This window comes from Ursus americanus, chromosome 22 (assembly GCF_024610735.1).
Source record: "Ursus americanus isolate L20-20 chromosome 22, mUrsAme1.1.p, whole genome shotgun sequence".
Classification (NCBI taxonomy): Eukaryota; Metazoa; Chordata; class Mammalia; order Carnivora; family Ursidae; genus Ursus; species Ursus americanus.
In genome coordinates this window covers 34,799,208-34,822,922 of record NC_142148.1, presented here as the reverse complement: position 1 = coordinate 34,822,922, position 23,715 = coordinate 34,799,208, and the positions used below count along the sequence as shown (strand labels likewise).

Sequence of the window (23,715 nt, the reverse complement as noted above, 5' to 3'; positions counted from 1 at the left end):
AGCGGTGGCTGGGTGGCTCAGTCAGTTAAGCGTTAGGCTCAGGTCAAGATCCCAGGGTCCTGGGATTGAGCCCCGCGTCCAGTCCAGCTTCCTGCTACTCTCTCCCCCTCTGTGCTACGTAAATAAATAAAATCTTTAAAAATAATAATTTTTATAAAAAAGAAAATCACTTAAAACTAAATTGAAATTTTTCCTGAAGCCCTAACCTTTCAAGCTTTGTAATTAATTGGACAATTTAAATATTATGTAAACAATTTAAATTGGACAATTTAAAAGAAGCCATATCAGAATCCATATCCTTATCTACAGTCATATAAATGCAAGTTTATTTGCAAGATCCCTGAAAGGAAAATTTTATCACCACCAACAACCTCCCCACCCAAATGACAAAACTAGACAAGTCCCTGTGTGTTTTAATTTGATAAGCAAAACTTAAACGGACATTTAAAAGTTCCTTCTAGTGAACCATTCCTTTTTAAGAAAATGAAATCCGTGTGCTGTACTGCCTAAAAGGTCATGATTCATGGAATGTCTAAAACTTTGTTCATGGAAACCTAATCGTAATCAGATGGGTAGAGATGCTGGCAATTTAGTACCTGCTAGAATAAATGGGTGGACAGATTTCTATAATCTGAATTCTTGACCTGCATGTTTTCTCTTTATCCCAACTATTCCTTTATTTTATTTTATTTATTTATTTGAAAGAGTGTGAGAGAGAGCGAGAGACAGAGCGAACAAGCACAGCCAGGGAAGGGGAAGAGGGAGAGGAAGAAGCAGACTCCTCTGCTGAGCAGGGAGCCTGATGGGGGCCGGGATCTGAGGACCATGGGATCATGACCCAAGCCGAAAGCAGATGCTTAACTGACTGAGCCACCAGGCTTCCCTATCCCAACTTATTCCTGACATGTAGTCTCAGTCTTCTCAGTATTTGAGTTACTGGTTCAGCAGAAACCAGGAAAAACAATAACTTTGTAGTCGGAATGTTATCCAACTGTATATTGTTTACTTTATTGTAAATACTGGTAAACAGTGGTCAATAAAGTCTTATATTCCTTTAAAAAAGTGATGTTTAAATTATACTATATAGTCTATTAAATGTGGCCCAGCATTATGTCTAAAAAAAAATGTATATACCTTAATTAAAAAATACCTTATTGCTAAAAAGTGTTAACCATCACCTAAGGTTTCAGCAAGCTGAAATCACTGATCCCAGAGCACCATAACAAATATAATGAAAAAGTTTGAAATATTGAGAGAATTACCAAAATGCGACACAGAGACACGAAGCAAGCAAATGCTGTTAGAAAAATGGCACCAAGACTTGCACAGCACAGGTTTGCCCTGAACCTTCAATATGTAAAAAAAAGACAATATCTGCAAAGCACAATAAAGCAAGATATGCCCATATTCCTAAATAAGGCTATTTTAAAAGAAAAAGACCATTTAAAAAAAAATATTCGTCTTCCTAAAACATTTAGACCACCCCCCTCTCTTCCCAACAGGTACATGTCCTAAAGTCATGGAACGGTAATACCCTTTCCCTTAGTGATTTTCATGAATGAACAAAACTTTAATAACCCAAAGATTTAATTATAATAACAAAAAACAATTAATGTGTACATAGCTGTGATCACGCACAAGGCATTGTTTTAAGCTACCTTTCTATTATTAACTTACCTAACCCTCACATCAACCCTATTTTACAGATGAGAAGATTGAAGCACAGAGTTAAGTAATCTATTCAAGGTCACACAACTAGTATGTGGAGGAGCTAGGATTTGAATCCAGGGAATACGGCTCTGAAGTTCATTTCCTTACCCACTGTGCTCTACTGGCATACACAATGTAAGATTAAAATGTGAAAATCAAGGGGCGCCTGGGTGGCACAGCGGTTAAGCGTCTGCCTTCGGCTCAGGGAGTGATCCTAGCGTTCTGGGATCGAGCCCCACATCAGGCTCTTCTGCTATGAGCCTGCTTCTTCCTCTCCCACTTCCTCTGCTTGTGTTCCCTCTCTCGCTGGCTGTCTCTCTCTCTGTCAAATAAATAAAATCTTTAAAAAAAAAAATGTGAAAATCAAAAGCAATATAAATTATACTTACACGATACTTCAGTATTTGCTTAATTTTGAAAAACTCATGAGGCCAAATAAAAACAACAACACAACCTTCCTTCTGTTCCCAGTTAATAGGTGGAAGAACAATACAGAAAAGCTGGACAATTTACTGAGGACATAGAACAATTAAATGGCAAGTTGACTGGTTCCTAGGAAGCTGGTTCACCACATTTCCAGTCCAATTCTCTCCAGTGCCTTCAAAGTCCTAATTATTTGAAGTAAATCCACCTGGGATTTAGAAAAATCTAAACACAGCATGTGAAAAACATAAAAGTAATTTGCTGTTCTCTCAAACACCTTACTGGTCCCTAAATTCCATCCTCAGGGTCTAAAATTCTGCAGATATTGGCCTGGAATCTTTTTCTTAAATGATTAGATTTCTCATTAGAGGAAGACAGAAGAGAGCAAGATGCCACAAAAAACTTTGGTAAAGCATGGCCCAAGGTTTTCCAAATCAATACTGAACTGTTGAACACATGCAGGCTTTTGAATTCAACTTGTAATAAATTAAAAGTAAAAATATGCAGAGGAAAAATATGCACACCGGTGTTGCCATGACAACACACATAACAATATACCAGATTGACAAATTCTCAATTTTTTAGAACACTAAATTGTTATTTTGACATCAGGTTGATGGATAAAATGCACAAGAAAGGGGCGCCTGGATGGCTCAGTCCGTTAAGCTTCAGACTCTTCGTTTCAGCTCAGGTCATGATCTCAGGCTCCAAAGGATGGAGCCTGTTTGGGATTCTCTCTCTCCCTCTTCCCTTCCCTCCCCCCTCTCTAAAAAAATAAATAAATAAAATTGGGATTCTCTCTCTCCCTCTGCCCCTCCCTCCCCTTTTCTTAAAAATAAATAAATAAATAAAAGTAAAAAAATTAAAGCCCAGGAAAACATGTCATATGTCCACTGCATGTAAAACATGGAATAAACTGACAATATATTGTGAACTGTTTAAGAAACACAGGTTGAAAAGAGACATTCTATAGTTTTATTTCGTGTCCCGAATTAACGCTCCTTGAATTTGAAGGAGCACTCCCTAGGAAAGATTCTGATTCAGTGGATCTTGAGATGGGATCCGAGACTAAAGTTTCTAAGGAGCTCCAAGGTGAAGGTGGTCAGTAGACCACACTCTGAGCAAACTCTAAGTTAACTGGAACATTGGCCATAAAATTAGCCACCTGTTCTACAAATACGGTGGCATCTAGAACCCAAGAAATAAGTGTCAATACAATTTCTTCCTAGCACAAAAAAAAAAAAAAAAGGTGAGGAGATCAAGGAAGAAGCAAGGAGATACCTGTCATAGTCCAACAGTGCTAAGAAACACAGAATATTGTTACTTGCCCCAACCTAGTAGCTGTTGAGGTCAGATAGAATGTAAACTCCAAGAAAGAAAGGGGTTGTTTTTTCGTTTTGGTTTACTGCAGAATCGTTATGGCCTAGCATACATTAGGTCCGCAATAAATGCAACGAATAAATGAGTGAACGGGCAGTATACACAAAAACAATCCATACTTATAATCTAAAAATGTCTGAAAAGAGACTGTATCTGTATAAATGGTTGTGGGCAGCCACAGTTTGATACAAATACCTGGCCCATTCATTGTACTTCGTTTTTTCCCCAAAAACCAAAAAATTCTCCAGATTAATGCTTCCCACTTTTTTTTTTTTAAAGATTTTATTTATTTTTTCAACAGAGATAGAGACAGCCAGCGAGAGAGGGAACACAAGCAGGGGGAGTGGGAGAGGAAGAAGCAGGCTCCTAGCGGAGGAGCCTGATGTGGGGCTCGATCCCGTAACGCCAGGATCACGCCCTGAGCCGAAGGCAGACGCTTAACTGCTGTGCCACCCAGGCGCCCCAATGCTTCCCACTTTTATGCCCAGGTTTCCCCGCACCCTTATGTTGACAACTCTTTAGCACTTTGAAAACAATGAAAAAAGGTGGAGGCACAGGGAAAAGAATTCAGAAAAGGCTAAAAAACCAAAAGAAAAAAAAAAAAAAAAAACACCACAGCGGGGAGGTGAGATGTCCAAATAGTTCAAGTGAAGGAACATCTTAGATTGTTCGGAGTACCACGTTCTTACCTATGATGGTGGCAGGGGTTGGGTTCGGGCTTTTATTAGTTTTGTTACTGTCCAGGGTCACTGGTGGAGTAGTACTTGGCTGAGGAAACTCAGACTAAACAAGGAGCAGGCTCTCAAGCCCACCTTCAGATGCTTTGGGGATTCAAGCTTCGGCCTTAACTTCCCCTTTCCCAGGGTCTCCCCGTGCGCTGGGAAAACGCAGCCGCCGCCCAAACACAAGATGACCTGAGCGGCCTCACCGACTGCTTGAAGCCAAAACCAGGACTTAAGATGGCGGTGAAACAGTGAGCGAGGGACCGGGACACCCCCAGGAATCCTCCCCGAAGAAAAATGGCCTCCGTCCATTTTTTTTTTTTTTTTCAAGAAGGGCCCAAAACAAAAATGGCGGCTAAGGCGGGCTATTCATAGCATAAAAACGCCGTGAATATGATTGGCAGGTAACGAATCACGATTACCCATAGTGCTAGACGGCGGAGGAGACCAAGAGAAAAAGAAAAATAAAACCCAACGTTTCTGTGGTACAGAGCACCTTGATACCGGATAATTACTAGCAACAAGAATTCGGTTACAAAAAACGTCGGAAAGCAAAGGTGGCTTTCACAGTGCCGGATAAACTTTAAAAAGCGATACGCATTACTTCCTCCATAATTCTTTCGAATGCTACAGAAAAATAAAAGTTTTGTCCTCGAACTAAGAAGTTCACTTTGTGAAGAGAAAGAGTTGGAGAACTGCCGACCTCCCAAAAGCCCCATAGGAAGGGCCGCGAACAAACGCTCTCTGAAAGCGACCCGCTCCCACTGCGCATGTCTACTTTCCCACCCGATCCAGGGAAGGAATAATGAGCTCTTCCTTTTCTCCTCGTTTTGGAGGCAGACGTAAAAGGGGGCGGGGAGTTGGCGCCAAACAACGACTCAGGCGCCTTGTGATTGGTCAATCTGGGAGGCCAGCGTGTTGTGGGGAACCGTTGTCTACTTTGTCATTCATTCAATAATAGCTCTTAAGCGCGCGCCATAAGGCAGATACTGTGCCCTAACACCTCCATTTGATGTTATTTAAATTCTTTACTTTCAACTTCTTTACTGAGGACTCTGAATAAGCTCCACCCCCGGCTCTTTCCGACCTCTGCCAAAGGCTTTCTGGGGTGAGAACCTCACTAAAACACGGAAAAGCGGATTCTCAGCAGCGCCGGAGCCAACCACAGCGCTGCGCATGCTCTGTCTCCAAGCGCCGAGCGCAGGTTGCCGGGACGGGTTCCGGCGGCTGCGTGCGGGTCGGCCTCTGGGGCCAGCTGGTGGCGGCGGCCTAGGGAGGCTCAGCGGCTGGTGGGCAGGTGAGAGCGCTGGAACCTCAGGTGGAAAAACCTGCTTTCTGCCTGGCCGAAGAGACGGGAGGTGGGCTTGTTGGTGCCCCTGCCCCCTCTCAGAAAGGTCACTGGTGTCTTCGCTGAAGGATATTTGGGGGCGGGGACAAGGAGGAGGCTGGCTCCTTAGAAGATTAAAGAACTATCCTAAACATAGCCTTAGGCAGTAAATGCTTGCTGAAGAAAGAAATGTGGATGGCAAGGAGATTTTCCAATCGTGTGGGTAGAGTTCCAGGTGTAGACCCTCCTCCCTCTCCCATCTGCGCGGCCACACCGTCGAGATGGAAAAGGTGTTGAGTGAAAGCACAGATTGCACCTGCGCTGCCACTTGCTGGCTGGAACCTGTTATGATTCGTTGGTAACTCCTTCGCAGAGAGGGCACTATACGCCTGTGTCTATCTGGGGGGTGAGGGCCACTTTCTGACGTGGAACTGGACGTCAGAACTGTTGTACAGCATGGTTAGTGCCCACCGTGTGAAAGCAGAAGCAGGACTCAGGGCTTTTGACATTATGGGGATGGAAATCCTTTTGAGAGGAAAACCTCGTAGGTCATGTCATGTGCATCATCATCTCAAAGAGGACCATACCCAAATACTGTTGCTGTTACAGAGGCTCTCAGTTCTGGCAGTTTCAGTCATTCACTAACCTTGTCAATGTATATTTATATTTATATATATATATATAAAACACTGTGCTGAGTTAGCAGATACAGCAGTGACCAAGACAGACATAGTCCCTGACCACATGGAGCTTACGTTCTAGTGATGGGAGAAGAAACAAACAAGTACACTGATAAGAACAAGATGTTTCCAGATTATCCTAGGTTGGATTCCCTGGGAAGTGGACTCTAAGGAGTAGATTTGTGGGCAGGATGTTTATTAGAAAGGACTTTTTTGGATCTTACCCCTTGGTAATAAAGGAAGCAGGAATCGGGGGGTAGAAAAAGTTAAGCTGCAGTGTAGTCCCAAGGGAACTCTGGTGCTGGTTTGTGCCTTCAGTCTGTCCCTTCAGAGGTGTCTCAAGTTGGAGGGAAGGGCCAGGCCTTTATACCTGGGCAGTCACTGGATGCCTGTGGTCCTGAAAAGACAGTGTGACTTCCACTCTTTTCAGCCAAGACTGACAACTGAGGGCTGTCTTAGCAGTCCCAAGAGCTGGGGAAATAAGCCTTTCATTCTTAAAAGGGATCGAGGTGGCACATCACAGCATTCACCACAACAGTAGGGCCTTGCAAGTAATGGTGGGATGTGTTAGGGAATAATGGGGGTGGGAGAGGGAAGAAACTTTAGACTGGGTGCTCAGAGAAAGGCGCTCTGAGTAGGTGACATCTGAACTAAGAGCTGAAGCACAAGAATGAGCCACCCTGTGTAGGACAAGGGGAGGAGGGTGCTCCACTTCTTGCTATGCACTGAGAATTTAACAGAGAAACAAAACAAATGGCTGCTACCTTCTGTTACAGTGGGTGGCTGTTACTGGATTTTATACATACCAGCTCGCTGCTATAACTAAAGATGGAGTACGTAAAAATAGATGGAGACTAATTCAGAGGAAGATAGAGGACAAACTGAGAAGTCCAGAAGTTTTGAAAAATTAGTCAACTTGGTAAAGACTTTTCATCTCTACAGTATTTTTTTTTGCTCGTATACAGCATTTATTCAGGTTTTATTTGGATTTTGCCTTTCTCTTCTTAAGCTTATATTCTCTTTGAGGACGGGAACCATGCCTTATTCATCTTAGTTGTCCCACCACATCCACCCCACCCCCCTCCCCAGCCTAGTGTCCTGCTAGCACCTAAGTAAACATTTGAATAGAATTAATCTCACACATATTTGAAGTGAAAATTGATAAGCCCTAAGTGATAGAAACACTGTTTTGGGATCTGTCTTTACAATATTCTTCAGTTTTATAAATTATAACCCAATATTAGTTGAAATAGTAGATGATAATACATAATTGCTTTGATCAGACAGGAATCTCCAGATGTGCCTATTTCTGTTAATTTGTATTAAAGATAATATATTTCCAATAGTAATAGTTGCCATATATTGAGTGCTTCCCACATAATAGACACTGTACTAAGCAATAAGTATGTAAGTATACATGTAGTGATCTTCATAACATAGCTAATATTACAGATTATTAAATTGCAGCAGGAGAGAAGTGATTTGCCCCAGATTATAACTAATTTTTGGTGGTTAGAATTGGATTCCCATCATTACTTAATGCCTTTGCTGTTAAGTAACATTTCTAGGGGCTCCCTGGTGGCTCATTGGGTTAAGGGTCCAGCTCTTGGTTTTGGCTCAGGTCCCAATCTCAGGGTCATGAAATCAAGCCCCCCATTGGGTTCTGGGCCCAGCAGAGTCTGCTTAAGACTCTCTCTCCCTCTCCCCTCCCCCCGCGCTCACGTGCTCACACTCTCTCACTCTCTCACTCTCTCTCTAAAAAATAAATCTTAAAAAAAAAAGTAACCAACAACATTTCTGAAAATATAGTCCACTAGGACTCTATTAACTTATCAAAGAAACAAATAAATTATTCACCCTGTTTTTGCTGCTTTGCTCTTTGAGTTTTCCTGTTTCCTTCACGATTCGCTTTCCTGGCTTTCACTGTAGGAGTTTACCTTTCCTATAACATCCTGGAATCTGATTACAGTTCCACCCCTCTCTAATCAAAATAACCCCAAAGATTTCGGAAGCTCTTTCATAAGAATCAGGGCATTTTTATTCACATCTAGACTAACTAAAACTGCCCAGAGAAGTGAGCCTCCTTTATGGGGACTACTTCTCTTAGTCTGGGCAGTCATTCCAGTCCTCTCCTGTTCTTGCTATACTCTAGGTTGGCTCTATTCCTTTTGAAATAATCAAAACAAGAGTAATAGCTAAATCAATGAGTCTAGACTAAGTGCCAAGTACTGTGCTAACTTCACAACGACCTTGTGACGTGGAAATCATTATTACGCTCATTTTACAGATGATGAAACTGAGGCATAGTGAGGTTAAGGGACTCATCCAAAGTCACAGCTAGTTGTGAAGTGCTGAGGTGGCGACTGAAAGCTCAGGCAGTAGGATTCCACAGCTCATCCCCTTAATCCCACTACACGACAGTGCATTCTTACTGAAATGATTTGCTGTGCTTTACCTTCTGAAAACTGGTAACCAAGAACTAGATCCTGGTGGGCCTCTTGTGCTGTACTAAGAAATTTAGATTTTACCTTCTGATCAAAAATATCACAAATGGCTTCTAAGCAAAGTATAAACAACCAGATTTGGTTTTTTGCAAGATGGCTGTTAAGTGGGTGGCGTATATTTAGTGAAGAGCAAACTAGAGCAGTGGTTCTCAAACTTCAACTTAAAAGACACATATTACTGGACCCCACCGTAGAGTTTCTGATTTGGTAGGTCAGAGGCAGCCCAAGAATTTGCATTTCTCATAAGTTGGTGATGCTGGTGCTGCTGCTGAGGGAACCACACTTTGAGAGCCACTGGATTATAAGCAAGGACCTCATGTGAAGTAATGAGGATCTGGACTGTGACTGTGGGGAGAGGTTATATGAGATTATCATGTCAAGTGGCAGGGCTGGGGGACTGATTTGATGAGGAATACAAGGAAGAGGGCAGAGACCACTATATCCAGGCTTCTGAATTGAAAGGCTTAGTAGGTAATGCTTTTTTTTTTTTTTTTTTTCAACCAAAACAGTTAATAGAGGTAGAACAGCAGTTTGGGAATGAAAGAGGATTCATATTTATATGAAATTAGTTTAGACTGTTGGTGGGTACAGCTAGCGGTGAACAGTAGCAGTTGGATGGATACGTGGGTGTAAGATGGAGATGAAGGTCCAGCCATCATTAATGGATGTGTTGTAATAGAAGATTTGGATGTGACTGAGACCACCCAGGGAACGAACACGGGAAGAGACGACCAAGGACAGATCTTTGATAAGGGTGAATAGGTGGGTGGAAACTGAGGGGCCATTAAAGGAGACTGACAAGGAACAGACCAGAGTCCCAAGTACTTAAGTGAGTTTCCAGAACACATCAAAATGCTTCAGAGATCAAGTAAAGGGAGAGATTGGTGATCTTCGCAGTCAGAGCAGTTTCCATGGAGAGTAGAACAAAAGCGGATTACTTGAGTTTGAAAATGGCAGTGGGAAGTGACTCTAGGAAAAGATTCATTATTTGAAAGGAATCCGATTTGATTGTGTCGTAGCTGGAAGGGAGACTGGGAAAGGGCAGTTGCTTCAGGAAACTTGTTTTGGTTCTTTTTCAATGGGGAAGAATGGTCAGGTTTTGCAGAGGAGGAAGACGACCCATTTTAAGTGGGAGGTGGGAGATGTAAGAGAGGGATAGTGGAGTTAGAACCCTGCAGAGACAGCAGGGAAGGAGGTTAAGATGAGAGCGGAGATGGATTGGTTTTTACATGTGAGACAGGAAGTTGAGGGTGGTAATTAATACCCAATAGCCACACTTTCTTCTGGCCATTAGCTTAGCTGTAGAAACAGGTGAAGAGTAAAATAGAGTTCTTGAAAATGATGAAGATAGAAATCACCTTTTTAGGGATTCAGGGCTAACTAGGGGTACATAGTCACTGCTGTAGCACTAAGGGGCCAATTAACTGCACATTTAAGCTGGAACAGGCTGGCTTTCAACATGATACCCACTCCCCTTCCCCCACCAACCTCAGCCTCCCGGTGTAAAAACAAAGGGAATGGAAGGGTTGTAGTGTTGTTTATACAGTTTATACTTAAGTATACTTAAAAGAGAATGCATTTAAGTATACTTAAGTATAATAAATTAAGTATAAACTCTATAAAGAACACTACACTGTTTCTGATAAGCCACAGCCTGCAGTAAGCTATTTTCTCTTCCTCATTAGTGTCTGATCACTCATTCACTGTTCACATTTTGGACAATTAGTAAAGTTCCCATACAAAACATGTGATGCTTTCAGTATATATTTATTTATAAAGACACTGAATTCACAGTGATGGGGGAGATAGCGGAGACCATAAAATACTTATACATAACTATGCTGACCTTCACTGTGCTCTTGACTACTCCTGACCAGCTATGCTGTCAGCACTATAGCTACTGGGTGTAGGTCAAACTGACCTTGAGGGTTCAGGAGGGAACTGTGGTAGGATTTTGCCAAATGGAAACTTTGGAATTCAGGTATGATTCATTCAGTTCATCAAGAGCCGACAGTAATGTATTTGATGTGTGTGTTTTTACAAGATGAAAATTCAGCAAAATTGTGTTATTTTAGGTGATACAGATAGAAAAGGGGAAAAAGGGAACTGTTGGTGTCTCTAGTATGCCACTCAGTTGAATAAACATGAAGACAGTACACAGTCCTTCTAACGTGGCACAAAAAGTGCCAACATTTGAATTGCCGTATTAAAACTGAGCATAGGGGCGCCTGGGTGGCTCAGTCAGTAAGCATCTGCCTTTTGCCCAGATCGTGATCCCCGGGTCCTGGAATCGAGCCCCACATCGGGCTCCCTGCTCGGGGAGCCTGCTTCTCCCTCTCCCTCTGCCTGCTGCTCCCCCCTGCTATGCTCGCTCCCTGTCAAGTAAGTAAATAAAATCTTTTTATTTTAAAATAATAAAAACAGGATATTTTTAGTATCAGAAGTTGGAGTTCAGAAATGAAGAATTTTCAAATATCTAAGCCAACATTGTCATAAAAGAAAAGGCATGATCCAGCTCCAGTAAACTTCATCACATAATCACAGTCACAAGATCTGGGCTAATTGATGGTGTAACATTCTGTCTAATATCCTTTTCACGTTTAAATTATATTCAGTGAAAGTTTTTAAAAATTACTATTTTTCAAATACTTTTAGCAGAGTAGTAATGAAAACCTGAAGAATCTACCTTACACTGTGTCCAAAAGACCAGCAGATGGCGCCCAGCAAGCCCAGTAGACAAAATGATCGCCTTTTACAGAGTATTTCCTGCATCCAGGGTGTTGTAGGCCTAATTTAGTCATGGCCGATAACAAAACTTGAAAATTTTAATTGACATGATGCTACATAGAAAGAGTAAACTGATAGCTAGAGCTAGGCTGTTTAGGATTTTGTAGGAAGCTTAATTGCTTTTCTCTCCTTTGCCTTACTGTCCAGTTCTGTCACCTAGAAACCTTCATTTAGCTTGGAATGTAACAAGCTGCAGCAAGCCTGTGAGAGGCCTTAGTGGTAGAAATTGAAGGGATAATAATTTCTGTAATACAAATTAGGGGGAGGGAAACTTGCTGCTTTAGACACAGTAATGCCTTGACTTTACGGAATATTTGTGGCCTGAAGTGGTGATCTCAGTGTTTTCCTTTCTTGGCCTTTATATTTATATGTACTCAGAAGATTACAATATTTTATTAAGGTGGAGATACAGCAAGCTTCTCTCCATTCTGTTCATTAGCTCTTGCTATTCATTCTGTTCTAAGAACTAAGCTGAAGAAAACTAAAATTAGTACAGCTAATCTCAACTATTAGTAGGTCACAGAAGTGTATTTGGAGGATATAGACTCTAATTTTGGACAAGTTGACACAAGACCACTGTTACCTCTTACATACCTGACATGAGAATCAGAAGAACATGCCAGGCTTAATGCATTAGGATAGTTGACCTCAGTGACACGAGTGTGCACGATGCACTCAGAATGTTCTTCTCATCCATCATCATGCACTGGAAATTCTGATGAGCTCTACTGCCGAAGCTGGGTCACTAATTTTTGACTTTTAAAAATAACCTAAAAGAATACCAGCCACAATTAACGGAAAATAATCTTGGAATCAATCATTTAGTGTTTCCTCATTTATAAAGTGGCCTTATAAAACTGCTATGAAGACAAAATGAGATAAAAAATGTGAAACCTTTGGAAATTCTGATGAGCTCTACTGCCGAAGCTGGGTCACTAATTTTTGACTTTTAAAAATAACCTAAAAGAATACCAGCCACAATTAACGGAAAATAATCTTGGAATCAATCATTTAGTGTTTCCTCATTTATAAAGTGGCCTTATAAAACTGCTATGAAGACAAAATGAGATAAAAAATGTGAAACCTTTGGAATAATGCAAGGTATGTATTTTTGAAAGAGGAGTATATGAAAGCATAATCTATGGTAAGATTGCCTCTAAACAGGGACAGCTGGCTGGCTCAGTTGGTTGAATGTCTGCATGTCTGCGTTCAGCTCGGGTCCCCAGGAGCCCCACATGGGGCTCCTTGCTCAGCGGGGAGCCTGCTTCTCCCTCTGCCTGCCGCTCCCCCTGCTTGTGCTCTCTCTTTCTCTCTGACAAATAAATAAAATCTTTTAAAAAAGATTGCCTCTAAACATATTTTAAATTTAACAAAAGGCATTTCAATGAATAAAACTATAAACGCTGTTTTACTTGACCTAAACTTAGTAATTTTATTTCTCTTCCTTTCTCTCATCTTTCCAAGAGTCCCATGCCTTCTCTGTTTGTTTATGAGTGTGTTAAAGAAGATTCAGAAAAGATAAGAAAAAGGCAGTTGCATGTACCAAAGGGGGGTAAGGAGGAGGAAAAAGCATTCTGTTCTCATTTCTGTTGCTTTATTCCAACCAAACTTGAAAAGCTCGATGAATAAACAGCAAGGACTGACTTATTTTTAGGGACCAGCCTGTTACTTTTCATCAAATCTGATCATTTTGAGTGCATTCTTGTTTTGTTCCAGACTCAGGAATCTCTGGTCAGTAAAACAGTTCCATCTCAGTTGGAATGACTTGCTAAGTGATTTGAGGGAAGGACCATCTCAAGATAAGTTATATTTATTTAGCTTAATTTCCCATTTCCCAAATTGAATCTCAGTGTCCCTTGTCAGCACCATAAACCTTTGTAAAAGTCAAGGTTTTAAAAACATAAGTTCATTTGGAAAATGAGTTACTGAAGAAGTCTGGTAATTCTTAGTATTACCCTGAGAAGCAGCATATAGGGACTGTAAGTAAGGACTCTGGGATATTTACAAGAATACTTGTTGCCATAGCATATTTAGCAATAAATTTAACATTGAAACAAATCTCAAATTTCTGTCAGAGATCTATCAAATTAGCATATCTCCATACAATCAAAAACAATGCAGCTATTGAAAATGGTAATGAAGACTTATATTCTTGGGGGGAGAAAAGATTATAAAACAGCATGTAAATGGTCATCACATTTTTGTTAAAACCAAAAAGAGGCCAGACGTTTTTAGCTTTCTTTTCCTTATTTCTATATTTTCTTAACTTTAAAAAGCAAGCCTATATTATATTAGAAATGGCAGGATGCTAATTTTCGTTTTGAAAAAATCCCACAGAAGAATTGAGACGAGAAAAGGTGTTAAAATTTTATCCCCAAAATATGTTTGATTGTATTTTAAAGCTCCACAAGAAGATGTGAACAAAATAAGGGACACATTACCTCACTACCACATGGAATGTCAAATTTCAAAACTATGTTGTCTTTTTCTTAAAACTAATAATGAGCCTTATTCAGTGAAGTCTAACTTGTCTTGTCCTGGGAAGTTGGTTGTTTAGGGAATTGGATGCATGTGATATGCTGGAAAGCTATTAAATGAAGGAGGTTAAAGTTACTGTACCATTTTTAAAGATTGCTAGTTCCATCCGGCTTGGTGGAGATGGACTGTTACATATACAGTGTGGTAGTGTTTTTACGTGGATTAAATGTGAAAACTCTAAAAGTTAATCTTATAAAGTAAAAAGCCCTATCATCCTGATACTGATCATTTTCCAAGCATCTCAGAGTACAACAGAATCGTTGGAAAATAGTTACCTGCCTTTCGCTCCCATTAGCCAAATCAATATATGAGATATGGAGAATCTGAGGAAATGGGGACATGTAGGTGTTGCATAAACATTAAAGCAATTAATCATTAGATCAGTCTACATCATTTACTAACCAGGAAGTCTGTTACTGGGCCTCAGTGATAATGGCCAATAATGAGTTTTCAACCAAAATAGATAATAATTCCCAGATTTAACCAAGCCCAAATGTAGAAAAAGGTGCATAGAATGGAAATGATAATAGACTGTTAAACACAATGTAAATAAAATGGAATGCCTCCTTTGTCCTTAACCCTTGAATGACCCCTAAGAGTCTTTAAGTGTAAGCTAACTTGATGCTAATCCAAGACTCTTCCCAAAGAAGGTTCACGGTACATCGCATCATATACAATGTTCTACGTGGAAAGACTATTCCACGTAACATCGCTGTTACGTAGTTTAATTTGTTCTGAATTTTACTTACTGACTTCTTCATCCCAACTGTATTTTATTCTTTTATACAATCAACTCTCTTTTCTATAAGCTATTTCCCTAAAAGCTTATAATTCAGGAAAAAGCTGACAAATACTGAACTGTGTTAGTGATCATGGAAAAGTAAACTGTGACTAGAAGAGATGCCATCCATTAAAAGTACTGTGTCTTGATAACCTCATGTTGAGGGTGTCAAAGGTGTTTGAGTCACCTTAAGTACCGATGAGACTAGATATGAATGACAATATCTTCGAAACCTTTAATTGAAGGTATTTTGTGGACAAAAACGTCACATCAGTCAACACAAGCTATTTAACTGGTACAGCCTCTGTCCCTCTTTCTCTATGAAGTAATCCTTACTATAGTTCTTTCCTCATTACTCCCATATCACCCAGGGTTTTACTGTATCCTCAAATCTCAAAGGCATTTTGTACAGTGGGCTTCACAATGAAATTTAATGATACAGTTAATTGTGATTGGCTTTCTCCAAAGATAGAACATAAGTTGATTGATAAAAGGTGCGGTCCCTAAAGGTTGCAAAAAGTGCATAGGACACAAGAGCACTTTAGAGTGGGAAAAAGATGGGACACCTGGATAGCTCAGTCATTTATGCGTCTGCCTTCAGCTCAGGGCATGATCCCAGGGTCCTGGGATTGAGTCCTGCTTCAGGCTCCTTGCTCAGCGGGGAGCCTGCTTTTCTCCCTCTGCTGCTCCCTCTGCTTATACATGCTCTGACAAATAAATAAAATCTTAAAAAAAAAAAAAAAAAAACAGGAGAAAGGCAAAATACTTTCAGTTACAAAGTAGGCCATTGTTTTTTTCCGTCTAGTAGTTTAAGTTTTATAACAAAGTCCTTATAAAATGTGAATTTGGACACTGGGAGAAATGGTTTCTGATGCTGGAAATGATATAGGTACATAGGCATAACTCTAAGCTTTCTGGGTTGTTTTTTTTGTGTTTTTTAAGATTTATTTATTTATTTTAAAGAGAGCACATGCGGGGGGGCGGGGCGCAGAGGGAGGGAGAGAGAGAATCCCAAGCAGACTCTCTGCTGAGCAGGGAGCCCCACACAGGGCTCTCCCTCACAACCTTGAGATCATGACCTGAGGGGAAATCAAAGCCAGATGCTCAACTGAACTACCCATGTGCCCCCCTGTTTATTTTTAATACACATAGAACACTGAGACAGTTAAGGTGTTTAACTCATTAGCAGTATATTTTAATCTTGACTTAAAAGGGAAAATAAGTAAAAGTTTTGTTCAGACATTTTTCTAGTGGCATTCATACAAAATTATTGTAACATAAGAGACTGCATGATACTGAAACTCATATATATGCAATTGAACCTAGTTCTTAGTATATTCCATAGATGATGGAACGGTATTAATAATATGTCTTTCTGTGCTCAGAAAGGAGCTTTGAAAGTGGACCCATTCATACCATCACAAGTCTATAAGCTAATCACTAAAGCCTAATGAGTGTCCCTTAAATTAAAAAGTATAATTAGTCTTTAGAGGTTGTCCAGACTCGAGTTCCCAAACCCAACAAATCACCAAAAACAAACTTCTTGGACCACATCCCAAGCTTTCCAAACCAAAGACAGAGGAAAGGAATCTTTTTTAATAAAACCAAGCTTTGTAACTACAGACAGGTTACTAGCTCCAATTTCTCTATGTAAACTGGGTAGAGGGTTTACACTCTGGGTAGAGGGTTACACTGGGTAGAGGGTAGAGTTATTAGTATTAAGGGTAAACACTAAAATCCTGTGCTTCAGGACATAAATAGAAATGGCATTAATTCATCCTAATTCAGAGTCCATACCAGTATTCACCTGCTACAATTGGAATCCATGCATGACTCCCAGGCTCAGTTGAAACACCATCACTTACATGTGTCAGAATGCAGAATCTGAATTCTTAGTGCATATTTAAGGATTACCATTTGATTTTTCTGTTAAAATTCTGACTAAATATATTTTTTAAATCTAATTTACTGTGGCTCAGAGAATGTATAATTAATTATATAAAGAAAATGATATATATGCATGAGCTTATATAGCTTTACTAGCAGGTGATGTGGCTCTTTTAACAATCTCTAACTAAAGGTTTGTATCGTGTTATAAGTTTCTCAAGCCTGACTTCCTGCTATCCCTTTGAGCCTACAACATATCCTTTTTTGTTAATATTACACTATATTGCACCCAAAAATGTTTAATAGTCAACTTCTATTAGAGTGCAGTATTCTACTTGTGGCAGTTCATAAATGTAACTTGAGCGAGTTGCTTTGTTCTTATTTTCTTTACCTGTTGGCCTTTTCCTAGGTACACTGATGCTGAAGTACTATGAGCTTTCAGAACTTCTGGAGAGACTACAAAGTTCTGATTGTTATGGTACCTTTAGTTGGATTCATACATTTGGGATGGCACAGAATCAAGAGCAGCCCTGTCTTCCAAATGCCTAATAAGGACAACATTTCTGCGCCAGATAGTCCAGCACTTGGATGTCCCGAGAAAAATCACATTGAAGGGAAATAGCAGGGTTGGAATCTTCAGGTAAGTTCAGTTTAATGTCACCCAAATGGTATGTTCCAACAATGGTAAATATAATCTTTAAAAAGTAAACCTGGGTGGCTCAGTTGGTTAAATGTCTGCCTTCAGCTCAGGCATGACCCCATCCTGGGACTAAGTCCCGCATCAGGCTCCTTGCCCAGCGGGGAGCCTGCTTCTCACTAACTGTTGCTCCCCCTGCTTGTGCTCGTGCTCTGTGTCAAATGAATCAATAAAATCTTTTCTAAAAATTAAAAAATTAGGGCTCTGGCAAGAAAAAGCTTAAGTTTGTAAGTTACCTCTTGTTTTTATCATGACCCACTGGCACAATATTATTCTACAGTTGCTTCTAGAAACGTTTGTTCTATAGAGACCTTTGGCACTTGCCTTGCAGAGTCGTTTGGATGAAAGGAGGACAGTCAGGCCATTACTTACCGTGTCCTTTTCACTAACGGTGTCACCAGGATCATGAGTGTGTCCAAAAGAGCAGTTGTCTACTTGACATAAATCCATCCCAGAACATACAAATCTGCAACTTGCAGAAGTTCTCTCCTTTGTTGTTGTTGTTCTATTTCTTTCCAAGGCAAATAATTGTATTGTATTCCTTCTTTAGTATCTATTTTTTTTTAGTATCTAATTTTTTTAAATTTTATTTATTTATTTGAGAGGGCACGAGCAGGGGGAGGGGCAGAGAGAGAATCCTCCAGCAGACTCCCCACTGAGCAAGGAGCCCAATGCAGGCCTAGTTCCAGGACCCCGAGATCATGACCTGAGCCGAAGGCAGACACAACTGACTGAGCCACCCAGACACCCCTAGTATCTAATATTTTACCTTCAAAATAGTTTGTTACTTTTGAGAGTCACTGAAATAAGAGAATATAGTTACATAATTCAGGATCATAATCCCTTAACTATTAATCCAAAAAGTTCTAAAATCCAAAAGGTTTTGTCATAACTCCTTTGATAAGAAAACTTGACATTAACACATGAGGCCATTTGCAGTCTTTACTCCACCCAATATGAATATTTAGTTTCACTGCAGAACTATTGTGTTGGATTATGAGTGTTACATTATGATTATATTCCTTATGGGTATTAAACACTATATTTTGATTAGGGGTCCTAGACACTATATTATTTTTCTAAAATCCCAGAAATTCTGAATTATGAAACTCATCTGCCCCCAGATAGAGAACAGTGGCTCTATAATTGTGGAGCATTTGCTATCTTAATATACCATTTTGACCTTGTGGTGAGTAATTATGTTTTTTAAATTTTGGCATAAGGTAGGTCAGTTTAGGGTCTGCTTCTTACAGAAGGAAGACCTCAGTAAGATTTTCCTCATTCTTAAGAGATCTATGATTTTGACTTACGATAAGATTATCATGTAATTTCTGATTACATTATTTTAAATCAAGATTTTATTTTTAAATGCTCTTAAAGAGAAAGGGAAGAGCATGGCTTAAAGTACTAGACAATTGTTTAAAAATAAAAAGCCAGATAGTAAAATATCAGAAGCTTAATAACTTAAAAGAGTAACCTTACAACATTCTGTGTAAGATTTGTGTTTATAAAGGGAGTTTTAGTGGACATGAGCAGGGAGTTAAAGAGTTTATTAGATGCTTGATTTTTATATGTGAGCTTTTCTAGACTGTAATGAAATCATTAGAGAGAGAGAGACAATACATACATAGTGCGATATATATATATATATATATTTATAGTGTGTGTGTGTGTGTATTACTTATGACATCATGTTTTTCCTTTAATTCTTCTCATAAGAGTTTGGGGCCCTGCGGTAGCCAAACTTAGAGCGGAAAAAAAAGAAAGTTTCTCCTTCTGTGAAAAGAAATACAAGGAATGTTATTGAGGTATTCCCTAGAAGAAAAGTAAAATTGAGAAAAGAAAGCATCTTTCTAAAACATTAAAGTAAAAATAGAGATTTTGGATGTCAGTGCTGCAGTATTTAGAAGTCTTAGAGTAACCAACACTGCCAATCAAGCAAGCAGAAACAGATATTAGAACAACGTTGGGATGAGGAAATGTTAAAACCAGGTTTAGAGTGAGTTAAACACTGATTCTGTCAAAAGAATGTACTGTTATTTGTCCCTGATTATTTTTTAATTTTTCCTTTTTTTTAAAGCTTTATTTATTTATTTTGGGGGGGGGGTGCAAGCAGGGGGAGAGAGAGAGGGAGACAAGCAGACTCCCTGCTGACCATGGAGCCCAATGCGGGGCTCAATCCCAGGACCCTGCACTCATGACCTGAGCTGAAATCAAGTCAGATGCCTAACCAACTGAGCCACCCCATAATTTTTACTTTTTATTATGGAAAATTGCAAACATACCCCCAAATAAAGAGAGGATTGTATATTCAACTCTCTAGTATCCATCACCCATTTTTCCCGTCTTCTTTTATGTAGCCTTCAGTCCCCACCCCCTTTTTGATTACTGCAGTATTTTAAAGCAAATCCCAGGCTTCAGTGTGTATCTTTAATGTTAAGGATAAATACACAACTACAAATGCATTATCACACTGAAAAAACTAATGGTAACTCCTTACTACCATTGGATACCCAGGGCCATGTTCATATTTCCAAATTTGTCTTTTAAAAAAATCTCCTTTACAGGTGGTTTGTTGAAATTGGAATCCAAACAAGGTCCACACATTGCATTTTAAAGATATATCTCTTTTCAGCCACTACATTTCCCCACCCAGTCTGCTACTTTTTGAGTGTCCCACATTCTGAATTTGGTTGATTGAGTCCTCATTTTGTCATTTAACAAGTTTCTCACTCTCCCATATCTCCTATAATCTGGTAGTTAGATCAGAAGCCCTGCTTTGGTTTACTTTTTTTCTTTTTGAAAAAGAATACTTCATGTATGTGCTATGGTATATATCCTAGTGAATCACATTGTTTCGGATTTAATGTCTGATCCACTTTCGGTGTTGCTAAGATTAAAGTGCATTATCAGTCTGATCTCTCCATTATAAAATCTATTACAAAGTTTATTTACAATCAGGCACCTGGGTGGCTCAGTCAGTTAAGCATCTGACTTTTGATTTCGGCTCAGGTCATGATCTCAGGGTTGTGGGATAGAGCCCTGTGACAGGCTCCATGATGGGCATGGAGCCTGCTTCGGATTCTCTCTCTCCCTCTCTCTTCGCCCCCTCCCCCTGTCTCTAAAAAAAATTATGGTCATTGTTTTAATGTAGGCATTGGCAAACTTTTTTCTATAAATGACCAGCTAGTAAATATTTTAGGCTTTGCAGACCATACAGTATTTCAACTACTCAACTTTCTGTCGTAGCACAAAAGCATTCATACATAATACATGAGCATGAGCTAATAAAACTTTATTTACAGAAATAGGTGATGAGCAAGATGTGGCCCATGGGCTGTAATTTGCTGACCACCATGAAGGTCTAATCCATTATTTGTTAGGGGTTCCAAAATGATGCTCTTCAAATTCTATCATTCTTTCCTTATTTATGAGCTAGAACAGCTTCCCCTCATCAGCTATTCAGTTAGCCCTCAAAATGCATATATCAAGAAAAGCAAGATAACTGCTTTATTTCCTCTATCAGTTTTTATATAAGTGAGTTAGTACCTAACAGCAATGAGGGTTTTTGGGTTTGACGACAATATGAATTCATGAGTTTATAAATTATTTGAATTATCTCAAGGTATGACTATCATTCTTTTTTAAGACTCAAATTGTACCACCTTGGATGCCCTCCAAGTTGACTCCTGTGTCTATTTTTTTCCTGTGCTCTTTGATATGACTCAAGTATATTTTTTCGCAAAAAAAGTCCTCAGCTCATCTTGTGTATTTCTTGTCTCAGACCTAGAATCAGCCATTTCTCCAAGGAAACCTGGTTCCTTTTAGGAGAAAATTTTACCGGTTTATATTTCTTTAAATCATAATTTATAGTGTGTGTCTAAATTTAGGATACAGTCATGTAAGTTTTACTGTTAACTTTAATTAGGTTATTGATTACTGCAAAAGCCCGTCTGCCAGGCCTATGCATTCAGGAAGTCAGAGTTGTTCACGTGATGGTAGCCTTTGGAACTGTGGGTCACAGTGTTAGGAAGAAAAGGGTCTTAACAGATCTAAACTGACACTTGCAAGCATATTCTGTAAGCCAGCCCAGTGTTTGGTTCATTTATTTTCTTTCAGTTGTACCTTGTTTTGTCTGGATCTAGACCCTCAAGTCATCAAGTTTTGACATCCTAAAAATGATTTTGGAGTCACCAGTATTTTCAATGATTTCTTCCTTTCTCATTTTATAGAGATACGAGCCAAATGATGTGGTTACTGGTCTCACTACCACAAGACTGTTAGAGGTGCCAACTTAACGTTCCACTTTTGAAAAGTTGCATGTCACTGTTATATGTTGAAAATGCTTTTTTTTTTTTAAACTGGAGAAATCATTTTCTTGATCACAGCTTCTGTTATGCTTTGTGGTTTGTGTGGGTGTGTGCTACATGTAACATGTAAAATAATGTATGGAAGTCACTTCACTAAGTTTTCATTTAAATGTATATCACAGATTTTGCTGAATCTAAAATAACCATTGAAATAATATTTAAGTACCTTGACTGTTCCTGGCAGAAGATGAAAGATTTTTTTCCTCGTCTTATAAAAAAAAAGATGACCGTAGCCTTATTGCAGAGAGAAAACTAGCCAGCATTGCCTTCCCTTTATTTGGGCTCGGTTGCCATGGTTACAGTCCTTTAAATGGGGAGGAGTGGTAACCAAAATAACACTTGGAATGACACTTCCTCCCTCTCTTCACCTCTTCTTTGCACATCTTCCATCACCTTTTTGGTCTGTATCACACTGTGCCATACATAGTCTACTTCAGGTAGTACTGTAGTCTGGTAGACCACTTAGTTTTATTTATGCTAAATACTGTCCAAGTAATTAGCATAATTACCATATTCCTGAAAATAGTAATTGGCTGAACCTTCACCTTCAAACCACCTAACCTCAACAGATAAGGTCCATGACCTGAGATTTTTTTATTTTTTCCCCACACATTATTGAAGTGTCAGGATTTTATGCCTCAAGGCACGCTATTTATTTACAGCCTTGTTAAGAAGACTAGTACGAGTGCACTTGTTACAACATTTTATGGTATTTAGGCCTTTTGAGGTCAAATTGCAAATCAGATCCTATTTTTGTCAAACAGCATATTCCCTGGTTTTTGTATTTACTGTCATTAACCAAAATCTCAGGGAGGATTCAGTTGTAGGACACTGAAACTGACAATTGTTGATTGATAGAATAAAGCTATAGAAAATCACTTTGAAGTTAGCCAAATATTGAAAACATGGTTTATTCTTTGGGACAATGTGCTGTGCAGATTTATACAGCTAGAGATGGCCTATATAATACAGAGTGTGTCTATAGTAGGGAGACTAACAGTTCTCTTATTTCATAAGTATTTACAGGCAGGATTTGATGTACGTAGATCTTTGTTCAGACCTACAGTTTCCAAGTAAACCAAAGTTATAGAAGAAAACATAATATTAAATCCTGATGTAAGAGAATAAAAACATTTGGGATCTTTTTTTTAAGACTCTTTGTTTTATAATGAGTTTTATAATGCAGCATTTCTTTTCTAGAAGCAGATCATATTCAAATAACTGTACTGTAAGCTTTTTAGCGATGTTGTTCTGCATTCCAAAATTATTAAAATATCAGTACTTTTTCTTGGAGAGATTCATTGAAGAATAAAGGAATGACTGTTTAGTCTAAGTGGATTTACATTTCTCATTTTGTGGAGGCTTGTGCCAGTTGGTAATTCCTTTTTCTAAAGAGGGAGCAGAGCATCAAAATATTAAACTGCATTCTATTAAATGTTTTGGACTTATTTCTCTAAAATGTTTTTCCTTTATTTCTTATAGAAAGAAGCATCTTTGAATCTGAGCTTGATGTTGAAAGAAGAAATGAAAAACACCAGCTGGATTAGAAAGAACTGGCTTCTTGTAGCTGGGGTGTCTTTCATAGGTGTCCATCTTGGAACATACTTTATACAGAGGGCTGCAAAACAATCTGTAAAATCTCAATCTCAATCTAGAGGCAAACAACAGAATATTGAAGAATGAAGTAAAAATAAATATTTGTAATTACTAATATGTCATTAAGTCATTACATGCTAATTAGCTTCATAAACCTGGAGCTCTTTAATTAATAGCCACAGTACGGCATATTCAAGACTTTCATTCCTAAAGAATATTTTTTTTCCTAAATGTCAAGACCCATGACAATGCAACAAATAGAAAAATATGGTTAACAAAATAAAAACTGTTTTCACCAATTATCACCTGATAA

At 39.1% G+C, this 23,715-nt stretch overlaps 3 protein-coding genes across 5 annotated transcripts in view; 2 read left to right on the top strand and 1 right to left on the bottom strand.

Annotated features, from left to right (window-relative positions):
* SLX4IP (SLX4 interacting protein) overlaps window positions 1-4,959 on the bottom strand; it is a 186,635-nt gene extending 181,676 nt beyond the window's left edge. Inside the window, exon 1 of the mRNA XM_045809037.2 lies at window positions 4,203-4,959. The gene's annotated coding sequence lies outside the window, so the exon portion shown is untranslated. The remainder of the gene's footprint in view (window positions 1-4,202) is intronic.
* Window positions 4,960-5,223: 264 nt separating this feature from the next.
* LOC148108062 (uncharacterized) lies at window positions 5,224-17,379 on the top strand. Of its 3 annotated transcripts, none has more exons than XM_087853752.1 (3): window positions 5,227-5,532; window positions 11,014-11,128; window positions 17,149-17,379. In XM_087853752.1, the coding sequence occupies exon 3, from the start codon at window positions 17,170-17,172 to the stop codon at window positions 17,359-17,361; it is 192 nt and encodes a 63-aa protein (XP_087709878.1). In that variant the 5' UTR covers window positions 5,227-5,532; window positions 11,014-11,128; window positions 17,149-17,169; the 3' UTR covers window positions 17,362-17,379. The 3 variants fall into 3 exon arrangements, with proteins under 3 accessions (XP_087709879.1, XP_087709878.1, XP_087709877.1); XM_087853751.1 differs by lacking the exon at window positions 11,014-11,128 and adding an exon at window positions 7,019-7,161; XM_087853753.1 differs by lacking the exon at window positions 11,014-11,128 and having other exon boundaries at window positions 5,224-5,532.
* Window positions 17,295-23,704, top strand: LOC148108061 (uncharacterized). Its single transcript, XM_087853754.1, has 3 exons — window positions 17,295-17,379; window positions 21,669-21,722; window positions 23,289-23,704. The coding sequence occupies exon 3, from the start codon at window positions 23,316-23,318 to the stop codon at window positions 23,487-23,489; it is 174 nt and encodes a 57-aa protein (XP_087709880.1). The 5' UTR covers window positions 17,295-17,379; window positions 21,669-21,722; window positions 23,289-23,315; the 3' UTR covers window positions 23,490-23,704.
* The last annotated feature ends 11 nt before the right edge of the window (window positions 23,705-23,715 follow it).